Here is a 12,094-nt window from a genome sequence, read left to right as displayed (position 1 = left end):
GTGGACATTGCTGCTATAAACATTGGGGTGCATGTGCCCCTTCGGATCATTACATTTGTAACATTGGGATAAATACCGAGTAGTGCAATTGCTGGGTTGTAGGGTAGCTCTATTTTCAACTTTTTGAGGAACCTCCATACTGTTTTCCAGAGTGGCTGTACCAATTTGCATTCCCACCACTAGTGTAGGAGGGTTCCCCTTTCTCCACATCCTCACCAACATCTGTCGTTTCCTGGCTTGTTAATTTTAGCCATTCTGACTGCTGTGAGGTGGTATCTCATTGTGTTTTTGATTTGTATTTCCCTGATGCCAAGGGATGTTGAGCATTTCTTCATGTGTCTGTTGGCCATTTGGATGTCTCCTTTGCAGAAATGTCTGTTCATGTCTTCTGCCCATTTCTTGATGGGATTATTTGTTCTTTGGGTGTTGAGTTAGGTAAGTTCTTTATAGATTTTGGATACTAGCCCTTTATCTGATATGTCATTTGCAAATATCTTCTCCCATTCCATAGGTTGTCTTTTGGATTTGTTGACTGTTTCTTTGCTGTGCAAAAGCTTTTTATCTTGATGAAATCCCAATAGTTCATTTTTGCCTTTGTTCCCCTTGCCTTTGGAGGTGTGTCTTGAAAGAAGTTGCTATGGCCGATGTTGAAGAGGTTACTTCCTATAGTCTGCTCTAGGATTTTGATGGATTCCTGTCTCACATTTAGGTCTTTCATCCATTTTGAGTCTATTGTGTATGGTGTAAGAAAATGGTCCAGTTTCACTCTTCTGCATGTGGCTGTCCAGTTTTCCCAACACCATTTGTTGAAGAGACTGTCTTTTTTCCATTGGATATTCTTTCCTGCTTTGTTGAAGATTAGTTGGCGATAGAGCTGAGGGTCCATTTCTGGGCTCTCTATTCTGTTCCACTGATTTATGTGTCTGTTTTTGTGCCAGTACCGTACTGTCTTGATGATTACAGCTTTGTAATAGAGCTTCAAGTCTGGAATTATGATGCCACCAGCTTTGGTTTTCTTTTTCAACATTCCTCTGGCTATTCAGGGTCTTTTCTGGTTCCATACAAATTATAGGATTATTTGTTTCAGCTCTGTGAAAAAAGTTGATGGTATTTTGATAGGGATTGCACTGAATGTGTAGATTGCTCTAGATAGCTTAGACATTTTAACAGTATTTGTTCTTCCAATCCACAAGCATGGAACATTTTTCCATTTCTTTGTGTCTTCCTCAATTTCTTTCATGAGCGTTCTATGGTTTTCTGAGGACAGATCCTTTGCCTCTTTGGTCAGGTTTATTCTTAGCTATGTTATGGTTTTGGGTGCAATTATAAATGGGATCAACTCCTTAATTTCTCTTTCTTCTGTTTCATTGTTAGTGTATAGAAATGCAACTGATTTCTGTGCATTGATTTTATATCCTGCCATGTTGCTGCATTCCTGTATGAGTTCTAGCAATCTTTGGCTGGAGTCTTTTTGGTTTTCCACAGAGTATCATATCATATGCAGAGAGTGAAAGTTTGTCTTCTTCTTTGCCAATTCAGATGCCTTTTATTTCTTTTTGTTGTCTGATTGCTGAGGCTAGGACTTCTAATACTATGTTGAAAAGCTGTGGTGATAGTGAACATCCCTCCCGTGTTCCTGATCTTAAGGGAAAAGCTCTCAGTTTTTCCCCATTGAGAATGATACTCACTGTGGGTTTTTCACAGATGGCTTTTATGATATTGAGGTATGTACCCTCTGTCCCTACACTCTGAAGAGTTTTAATCAAGAAAGGATGCTGCACTTTGTCAAATGCTTTTTCTGCATCTATTGAGAGGATCATATAGTTCTTGTTCTTACTTTTATTAATGTATTGTATCACATTGATCAATTTGCAGATGTTGAACCAGCCTTGCAGCCCAGGAATAAATCCCACTTGGTCATGGTGAATAATCCTTTTAATGTACTGCTGGATCCTATTGGCTAATATTTTGGTGAGAATTTTTGCATCCATGTTCATCAGGGATATTGGTCTGTAATTCTTTTTGATGGGGTCTTTGTCTGGTTTTGGGATCAATGTAATGCTGGCCTCATAAAATGAATTTGGAAGTTTTTCTTCCATTTCTATTTTTTAGAACAGTTTCAGAAGAATAGGTATTAATTTTTCTTTAAATGTTTGGTAGAATTCCCCTGGGAAGCCATCTGGCCCTGGGCTCTTGTTTGTTGGGAGATTTTTGATGACTGCTTCAATTTCCTTACTGGTTATGAGTCTGTTCAGGTTTTCTATTTCTTCCTGGTCCAGTTTTGGTAGTTTATACATCTCTAGGAATGCATCCATTTCTTCGAGATTATCTAATTTGGTGGCATATAGTTGCTCATAGTATGTTCTTATAATTGTATTTCTTTGGTGTTGGTTGTGATCTCTCCTCTTTCATTCATGATTCTATTTATTTGGGTCATTTCTCTTTTCTTTTTGATAAGTCTGGCCAGGGGTGTATCAATCTTATTAATTCTTTCAAGGAACCAGCTCCTAGTTTTGTTGATCTGTTTGTTCTACTGTTCTTTTGGTTTCTATTTCATTGATTTCTGCTCTGATCTTTATTATTTCTCTTCTCCTGCTGGGTTTAGGCCTTATTTGCTGTTCTTTTTCCAGCTCCTGTAGGTGGAGGGTTAGGCTGTGTATTTGAGACCTTTCTTGTTTCTTGAGAAAGGCTTGTATTGCTATATACTTTCCTCTTAGGACCGCCTTTGCTGTATCCCAAAGATTTTGAACAGTTGTGTTTTCATTTGTTTCCATGAATTTTTAAAACTCTTCTCTAATTTCCTGGTTTACCCATTCATTCTTTAGTAGGATGCTCTTTAGCCTCCATGTATTTTAGTTCTTTCCGACTTTCCACTTGTGATTGAGTTCTAGTTTCAAAGCATTGTGGTCCGAAAATATGCAGGGAATGATCCCAATCTTTTGGTACGAGTTAAGACTTGATTTGTGACCCTGGATGTGATCTATTCTGGAGAATGTTCCATGGGCACTAGAGAAGAATGTGTATTCTGTTGCTTTGGGATGGAATGTTCTGAGTATCTGTGAAGTCCGTTTGGTCCAGTGTGTCATTTAAAATCTTCACTTCCTTGCTGATCTTTTGTTTAGATGATCTGTCCATTTCAGTGAGGGGGATGTTAAAGTCTCCTGCTATTATTGTATTATTGTCGATGTGTTTCTTTTTGTTATTAATTGGCTTATATAAGTGGCTGCTCCCATGTTAGGGGCATAGATATTTACAATTGTTAAATCTTCTTGTTGGACAGACCCTTTAAGTATGATGTAGTGTCCTTCCTCATCTCTTATTATAGTCTTTGGTTTAAAATCTAATTTGTCTGATATAAGGACCGCCACCTCAGCTTTCTTTTGATGTCCATTAGCATGGTAAATGGTTTTCCACCCCCTCACTTCAAATCTGGAGGTGTCTTGAGGTGCCTGGGTGGCTCAGTTGTTAAGCATCTGTCTTAGGCTCAGGTCGTGATCCCAGGGTCCTGGGATCAAGCCCCACATCGGGCTCCCTGCACCGCGGGGAAGCCTGCTTCTCCCTCTCCCACTCCCCCTGCTTGTGTTCCCTCTCTCGCTGTGTCTCTCTCTGTCAAATAAATAAATAAAATCTTTAAAAAAAAAAAAAATCTGGAGGTGTCTTTGGGTCTAAGATAAGTGTCTTGAAAACAGCCTATCGATGGGTCGTTTTTTTATCCAATCTGATACCCTGTCTTTTTTTTTTTAAAGATTTTATTTATTTGAGAGAGAGAGAATGAGAGAGAGCACATGAGAGTGGGGAGGGTCAGAGGGAGAAGCAGACTCCCCGCTGAGCAGGGAGCCCGATGCGGGACTCGATCCAGGGACTCCAGGATCATGACCTGAGCTGAAGGCAGTCGCTTAACCAACTGACCACCCAGGCGCCCCCCCTGTGTCTTTTGATTGGGGCATTTAGTCCATTTACATTCAGGGTAACTATTGAAAGATATGAATTTAGTGCCATTGTATTACCTGTAAGGTGACTGTTACTGTATATCGTCTCTGTTCCTTTCTGGTCTATGTTACTTTTAGACTTTCTCTTTGCTTAGAGGACCCCTTCCAATATTTCTTGTAGGGCTGGTTTGGTGTTCACAAATTCTTTTAGTTTTTGTTTGTCCTGGAAGCTTTTTATCTCTCCTTCTATTTTCAGTGACAGCCTAGCTGGATATAGTATTCTTGGCTGCATATTTATCATTTAGTGCTCTGAATATATCATGCCAGTTCTTTCTGGCCTGCCAGGTCTCTGTGGGTAAGTCTGCTGCCAATCTAATGTTTCTACCATTGTACGTTACAGACCTCTTGTCCAGAGCTGCTTTCAGGATTTTCTCTTTGTCTCTGAGGCTTGGGAGTTTTACTATTAGATGTTGGGGTGTTGACCTATTTTTACTGATTCTGAGGGGGGTTCTCTGTGCCTCCTGGATTTTGATGCCTGTTTCCTTCCCCAAATTAGGGAAGTTCTCTGCTATAATTTGCTCCAATATACCTTCTGCCCCTCTCTCTTTCTCCTTCTTCTAGGATCCCAATTATCCTAATGTTGTTTCGCTTTATTGTATTACTTATCTCTTGAATTCTCCCCCGTGATCCAGTAGTTGTTTCTCTCTCTTTTTCTCAGCTTCTTTATTCTCCATCATTTGGTCTTCTATATCACTAATTCTTTCTTCTGCCTCATTTATCCTAGCAGTTATAGCCTCCATTTTTGGTTGCACCTCATTAATAGCCTTTCTGATTTCGACTTGGGTTAGATTTTAGTTCTTTTATTTCTCCAGAAAGGGATTCTCTAGTATCTCCTATGCTTTTTTCAAGCCCAGTTAGTATCTTTATAATTGTCATTCTGAACTCTAGTCCCAACATCTTACTAATGTCTCTGCTGATCAGGTCCCTGGCAGTCGGTACTGCCTTGTTCTTTTTTTTGAGGTGAGTTTTTCCATCTCGTCATTTTGTCCAGAGGAGAATAGATGAATGAGAAAACAAAATGCTAAAAGGGTAACAACGACCCCAGAAAAATATACACTAAACAAATCAGAAGAAACCCGAAACTGGGGGGAAAATAAAGAGGGGAAAATAAAAAAGAATATGAGAGGGCTGGTGAGTAGAACAGAGCCACATGCTAGATTTTGGGTGTATTTTGGTCTGTCAGAAGAAATTGCCTCCCAAAATTTAATAGAAAGAAAACACACACAAAAATAAGGGTAAATACAATGAAGGGAAGAAACATGACTGTAAAGATGAAAATTAAAAAAGATTTTAAGGGGCGCCTGCCTAGTGGCTCAGTCGGTTAAGCATCTGCCTTCAGTTCAGGTCATGATCCCAGGGCCCTGGGATCGAGCCCCGCATCAGGCTCACTGCTCAGTGGTGAGCCTGCTTCTCCCTCTCCCTCTGCCTGCCACTCTGACTATCTGTGCTCTCTATCTCTCTGTCAAATAAAATCTTAAAAAAAAAAAATAAGATTTTAAAAAAGCAATCAATAAGAAGTTGGTTGAAAAAAGAATGAAAAAATTAAAAAGAATGTGATCAGGCGCGAGACTAGGACAACGTCATGCACTAGATTTAGGGTACATTTTAGTCTGTTAGAAGACACTGCCTCCCACAATTTTAAAGAGAGAACAACTTATATATACACAAAAAATAAGGTTAAATACAATGAAGGGATAGAATATGACTATAAAAATGAAAGTTAAGAAAGATTTTAAAATAGGAATTGATAAGATACTGGTTGAAAAAGACGAAAAATTCAACTAAAAAAATAGAAAAAGAAAAAATAAAGAAAATTTAAAAAAATTAAAGCTGAAAGACTAAAAAATCATGGGAAAAAAGCCATGAATTCTATGTGCTGTATTCCTCTAGCGCTGGAGTTTTGCAGTTCTCATTAATCGGTAAACTTGGTCTTGGCTGGATGTTCTTGCTTATCTTCTGGGGAGGGGCCGTTGCAGTGATTCTCAAATGTCTTTTTCTGAGGTGGAACTGCACCGCCCTTGCCAGAGGCCAGGCTAAGTAATCTGCTCGGGTTTGCTCTCAGTAGCTTTTGTTCTCTGAAAGCTTTCTCTACAGCTTCTGGATGACGAGAGTGAAAATGGCGGCCTCGCAATCTCTGGTCCTGGAGGAGCCGAGAGCTCGGGGCCCCACTCCTCGGTAAGCTCTCACAGAAAATCAATCACTCCTGTCTGCATGGTCTCCAGCCGCACTCTGGGCTCACCTGGCCGGTGACCGAGCATTTCTACCTCTGGCACATGGCCCCGTTTGGAGTCTCCCCAGGGGAGGAAGGGGATTCTCCCCGGATCTGCTGCTTGTTGGGTCCCTGATCAAAGAGCAATGGCCCAACTGTGCCGTAGATCACAGGTTATGGCAACCCCGAGCTGAGAGCCCACTTCTTGGCTCCATCTTTGCAGCTGGCTTCCCGCTCCAATACCTGGGAGCTCTGTCACACTCAGGCACCCCCGGTCTTTCTGTGACCCCAGGGTCCTGAGACCACACTGTCCCAGCGAGGGTTCCACTCCCCGCTTAGCCACTGGAGCAATGTCCCTCAGCAGAGCAGACTTCTAAAAGTTCCGATTTTGTGCTCCACTGCTCTATCACTTGCCGGTAGCCGGCTGATGGAGGCTCCCTCTCTATCTTCTCGCCTCAGATTCACTTCTCTGCACATCCTACCTTCCAGAAAGTGGTCACTTTTCTGTTCATAGAATTGCTGCTATTCTTTTCTTCAATCTCCTGTTGAGTTTGTAGGTGTTCTGAATGGTTTGATAACTATCTAGCTGAATTCCTGGAACCAGACGAAATTTAGGTCTCCTACTCCTCTGCCATCTTGCTCCTAGACTATGTGTTTTTAAAACATTTGTTCTGCATAGAGATCCGAAGGGGCATGTGCACCCCAATGTTTATAGCAGCAATGTCCACAATAGCCAAAACAGGGGAAGAGCCCAGATGTCCATCAATAGATGAATGGATAAAGAAGTGGTATATACAGTGGAATTATTACTCAGCCCTATCAAAAAGAATGAAATCTTGCCATTTGCAATGACGTGGATGGAGCTATAGTGTATTACGCTAAGCAAAATAAGTCAGAGAAAAGACAAGTATCTTATAATTTCACTCATATGTGGAATTTAAGAAACAAAACTGATGAACATAAGGGAAGGGATGGAAAAATAAAATAAGATGGAAACAGAGAAGGAGACAAACCATAAGAGACTTTTAACTATAGGAAACAAACTGTGGGTTGCTGGAGGAGAGATGGGTAACTGGGTGATGGGCATTAAGGAGGGCACTTGATGTAATGAGCATTGGGTGTTATATGCAATATGTTAAATATATATGTATATAAATATATATATGTTAAATTCTACCTCTGAAACTAATGATGCACTATATGCTAATTAAATTGAATTTAAATAAATAACACTTGTTTTAGAATCACCTTAAACTTTGCCTAGTTGTTTAAAAATGACATGGGACCAAATTCCAAAACTAAGAATGGAAGGGGAGTTAAACATGAATTACTATAGGGTGCCTGGGTGGCTCAGTTGGTTAAGCGGCTGCCTTCGGCTCAGGTCATGATCCTGGAGTCCCTGGATCGAGTCCCGCATCGGGCTCCCTGCTCGGCAGGGAGTCTGCTTCTCCCTCTGACCCTCCCCACTCTCATGTGCTCTCTCTCATTCTCTCTCTCTCAAAATAAATAAAAAAAAAAAACAAAAACAAAAAAAACCCATGAATTACTATAGGTACTATTACCAAGTGTAAAAGAGTCAAATGCAAACCTATGGTCAAAAGAAATGCAAAAAAAGAAATGATACTGCATCAGGAAATCTAATCAAGGAGGAAATATTTTAACTGGAAAAAAGAAAACTATTCAAACTACAAAGTAATTATCAGAAATTCAAGCGGGGGGGGGGGGCAGTAGCGGAACTATAATTAAAGCAACACTCAGGGGCACCTGGCTGGCTCAGTCAGTAGAGCGTGCAACTCTTGATCTCAGGGTTGTGAGCTCGAGCCCCAAGTTGGGTATAGAGATGGCTTAAAAATAAAATCTTAAAAAAAAAAAAAAAAAGCAATACTAGTTTTGTTTCCTCATCTGTGGCTTCTTGTTTAATTCAGCAAATTCTTGCCAATTGGTTTATTAATATCTGAAGTGACCACATATCAATTTAATAAAATAACTTTCTATCTTCAACATTAAAAACCTCAAGAAAGAACTTACTCCTAGGAAGGTGGTACTTACAAAAAAAGAGTATTAAAGATTTTGTACATTACCCTTTTGTTTGTGAAACCCTAACAGAAATTCACCAGAAAACTCCCCCATGAATTCTATATGGTAGTACTATCATAAACAGTCAGTAGTACTATTATAGTAGCCAAAACACTGAAGTCCTTCTGTTATTTTTTCTCTAAAAGACTCTTGGTTTGGGGGCACCTGGGTGGCTCAGTCGTTAAGCATCTGCCTTCAGCTCAGGTCATGGTCCCAGGGTCCTGGGATCAAGCCCCGCCTCGGGCTCCCTGCTCGGCGGGAGGCCTGCTTCTCCCTCTCCCACTCCCCCTGCTTGCGTTCCTTCTCTCGCTGTGTCTCTCTCTGTCAAATAAATAAAATCTTTAAAAAAAAAAAAAAAAAAAGGCTCTTGGTTTTAAAATGGTTTAAAGGCAAAATAATGACAGTGGAACTTACCTTTCTCTGTTCATCATCTTTGCAGTTTTGAAGTTTGTCATCAAAAAGCTACAGGATTGAAAAGAAAATGATTATAGTATCAAGCCATTTTGCTATATTGTATACATTTACTAAACACAGAAAAGCAAACTTTAGTTCTTAAATAAATTTCTTCCAGGGATGATTTATACGTATTTTTAAGATAACATATATTTTTTCAAGGGACTGTATCAAGTCCAATTCTACTGAATTACTTTAAACAGTCAAGATCAATTACTCTGGTAAAATTGCAAGCAAAAGAAAACAGATGACTTTTAAGAACTTAAAATATCAATGAAACCTAAGTTTTTTCTGCTTTGTCATCCACGTTTATTAATACTCCATTTGCTGCTTCCCAGGACTTTTGCTTGTAATTAATTTTAAAGTAGGAATTGAAGGAGACAATTTCAGTAATGATAAATGAAGTAGAGAAATCACCTCTCCCAACAACCCCCTCCCCAAAATGGAAAAAATCAAGGCCTCAGAAATTGAACCACATTAAAATTTACCAGTTTCTCAGAATTTTAAAACAGAATATGAATCTAGTTTCTTCTAGTTATGTCTAGATATTACTTTTTTTTAAAAAAAAAGATTTTATTTATTTGACAGAGTGAGAGAGCACAAGCAGGAGGGAACAGTAGAGGGAGAGGGAGAAGCAGGCTCCCTGCCAAGCAGGAAGACCGATGCGGGGCTGGACCAAAGGCAGACGCTTAACCATGTGAGCCACCCAGGCGCCCCTAGATATTTACTTTTTTAATGACCAAAAACGTACATTATATATACACACTATCAATATAATCAAAGGCAAAGATCTCTGAGTAAGTCACCCAGATCTTTTAATAAGTCAGCTTTAAAAATTGCTGAAGAACCATTTAAGGGTTGCAAATTAACATCAGCTAAGTTTTTACACTCAAAATCAAGCTTGGTAACATTTACTACTTTATACCAATTCAGTAAATGAATGCCGTACCTTTAATTGTTCTATCAAGATTTGTAGGTAAGCATCAGCCTCTGTAAGTTTCTTATCGAAGTCTTGGACACTAGGAACAAATCCTGAATCCAAACCCTAGAGAAAAAGAAAATTTGTAATAAATCTACCAATACCCAGGCAATATTTAACAGTACAGAAGATACTTCATCCTTCATACATGACATTTCAATTTTAAAGTAAATATAGTACTTTTATATAAATAATAGGCATATTAAAACTATCTAAATTCTTCAAGAATAGTGATACATCAATCTCCCTCATGAACTTCTACCTCTGTTCCTTTATCAAACATGCACTGCTGCTTAAATCAGGATTGACCTAGCTCTTCAATCACTTTCTTCTCTCCCCCACAATGACTCCCCGTGACCTCCAGAGCAACAGTAATTTAGCTGAAGGGCCTAGATTACAACCTAGATTACCTCCTATTTTACCCCCACTTTTTGTTTGATTCCTCCAGTCCTTTAATCTTAACTTCATACTCTGTTTAGTCCTCCTCCCATTCCCTAACCCACCCCATTACCTCTGATGCTTTCTCCTCCTCCCTTTATTAAAAGAAGTAAGAACCTCAAAATTCTCACCTCTTCTAAGAGGGCCCTCTCTTTAACTGAAAGTGACAACACTTGTCTTAATCAAGTTCGCTACTCACATTCACCTTCGGCATGAACACTAACTACACTCTGGACATGGTGTAAATGTTTATTTATTTAGAGGGTCCACTTATTTCTAGTTTAACAATCCAGCATTTTCATGTCCTACTTTTTGTACACTAAAAATTTTAAACTTCAATAGAATGGGATTCCCATGTTTTAACTTTACTCAAAAGAAACTTGACTTCTTAATCATATCTGAAAAACACATCAATCCTGGGTGTAAAAGACAAAAAGTTGGAGACTGAACAAGACTACCAGCTTGCCGTATTTGCACGCCCAAATGTCATGCAGTTAAACAGGGAAATAAAGTAAGGCTCATGAACCACTAACATCACAATCCCAACCCAACCACAAAATTCTGTACTGAATGGGTAAAATACAGTAGTTCAACATACCATACCTGATCTTCACTTGTTGGCCAAAACATGCTGATCATTTTCACACTCCCCATTTTAGTAAATGGAGGCCAGAGTTCATTGTATGTTACACCAATACCTCATCTTTGCACAATATTTTATTATTAATAAAGCACTTTTACAGCCACTATCTCAAACACCAGATTGAGACCGTATAGTATTATGGAAAACAACAACGGGTTGACAAGCCTGGTTTCTAATTGCAGCTCAGCCACTAACAAGATACTGTGTCTAAGCTGCTGTTTTCTTACCTGCCAAATATAGTCATCCTCCTCATACTATTATTAATGTGGCAGCTAGTACCTCTACTAAAGACTACAATTACTAACACTATCAATTACTACTATTATTATTCATTGTTGCTCTTGTCAAACTTAAATTCAAATTCTGAATCAGAACAGGAAAAAAAAAAAAAAACCCACCCTAAGTTATATTAGACCATGGGAAAATCATCTTATCTTGTAATGCATTTTCCTTTTCAAATTCAAAAGCAATAAAACGGCCTGCTTTTTTTTCACATACATGTAAAGAAACTACTTGAAATGAGTATTGAAAAATCCCTTCCCAATGAGATGTTATGATAAAAACAAAGTTGAAGAAAAATCATTAACAATATATGTAATAAAACTGTGGTTAAACATCTTCATGTTTAAAGCTAACCCAAAAAATTTCCTATTAACATTTACTACACAGAGTATGATAATAAAAGCTGTGGAAAAGGAAGAATAAATCCATTACATTTTGGAGATACTATAGTACTGTATTACAAAAGAAGGGAGTGATTTCCTTCCATGTTACTGTACCACAGAAAAAAATCAGAACAGCTTGGCTTAGTTTTTGTTTTGTTTCAAATAGCAATATAACATAGTTATTAATAATTCAACTATAAGATCCAGTTAAAATCCATAAAATATTGTGCTTGCTAAATATCAAAAAGTTCAATGGCATATTAATAAATGAATAAGAGGTGAAGCATCTAAATAACAAAAAGTGATTTTTAAGAATTTTCCCTTTTGAGGGCGCCTGGGTGGCTCAGATGGTTAAGCGTCTGCCTTCAGCTCAGGTCATGATCCCAGGGTCCTGGGATCGAGTCCCGCATCGGGCTCTCTGCTCCTTGGGAGCCTGCTTCTCCCTCTGCCTCTCTCTCTCTCTGTCTCTCATGAATAAATAGATAAAAATCTTAAAAAAAAAAAAAGAATTTTCCCTTTTGAATCCACTTAGAACTACCTCTGTAAAAATCTAACATATCCTTTTGAACAAATCTTTGATTAAAAATCCTCCAGTAAATAAACGGAAACATTTAAATTACCGAGATCTAAAACCCATCTAAA

General features: G+C 38.7%; 1 protein-coding gene across 5 annotated transcripts in view; it reads right to left on the bottom strand.

Annotated features, from left to right (window-relative positions):
- OSBPL9 (oxysterol binding protein like 9) overlaps positions 1 to 12,094 on the bottom strand; it is a 170,518-nt gene that overhangs the window by 47,197 nt on the left and 111,227 nt on the right. For all 5 annotated transcript variants that reach the window (XM_021684302.1, XM_044914509.1, XM_044914510.1 and 2 more), the window contains 2 exons: positions 9,677 to 9,772; positions 8,689 to 8,736 (listed from right to left, as the gene is read on the bottom strand). In XM_021684302.1, coding sequence (XP_021539977.1) covers positions 8,689 to 8,736; positions 9,677 to 9,772 — 144 coding nt within the window. The remainder of the gene's footprint in view (positions 1 to 8,688; positions 8,737 to 9,676; positions 9,773 to 12,094) is intronic.

This window comes from Neomonachus schauinslandi, chromosome 4, assembly GCF_002201575.2.
Source record: "Neomonachus schauinslandi chromosome 4, ASM220157v2, whole genome shotgun sequence".
Classification (NCBI taxonomy): Eukaryota; Metazoa; Chordata; class Mammalia; order Carnivora; family Phocidae; genus Neomonachus; species Neomonachus schauinslandi.
The sequence above is the reverse complement of the archived record's forward strand: the minus strand, read 5'-3'. Positions and strand labels throughout refer to the sequence as shown.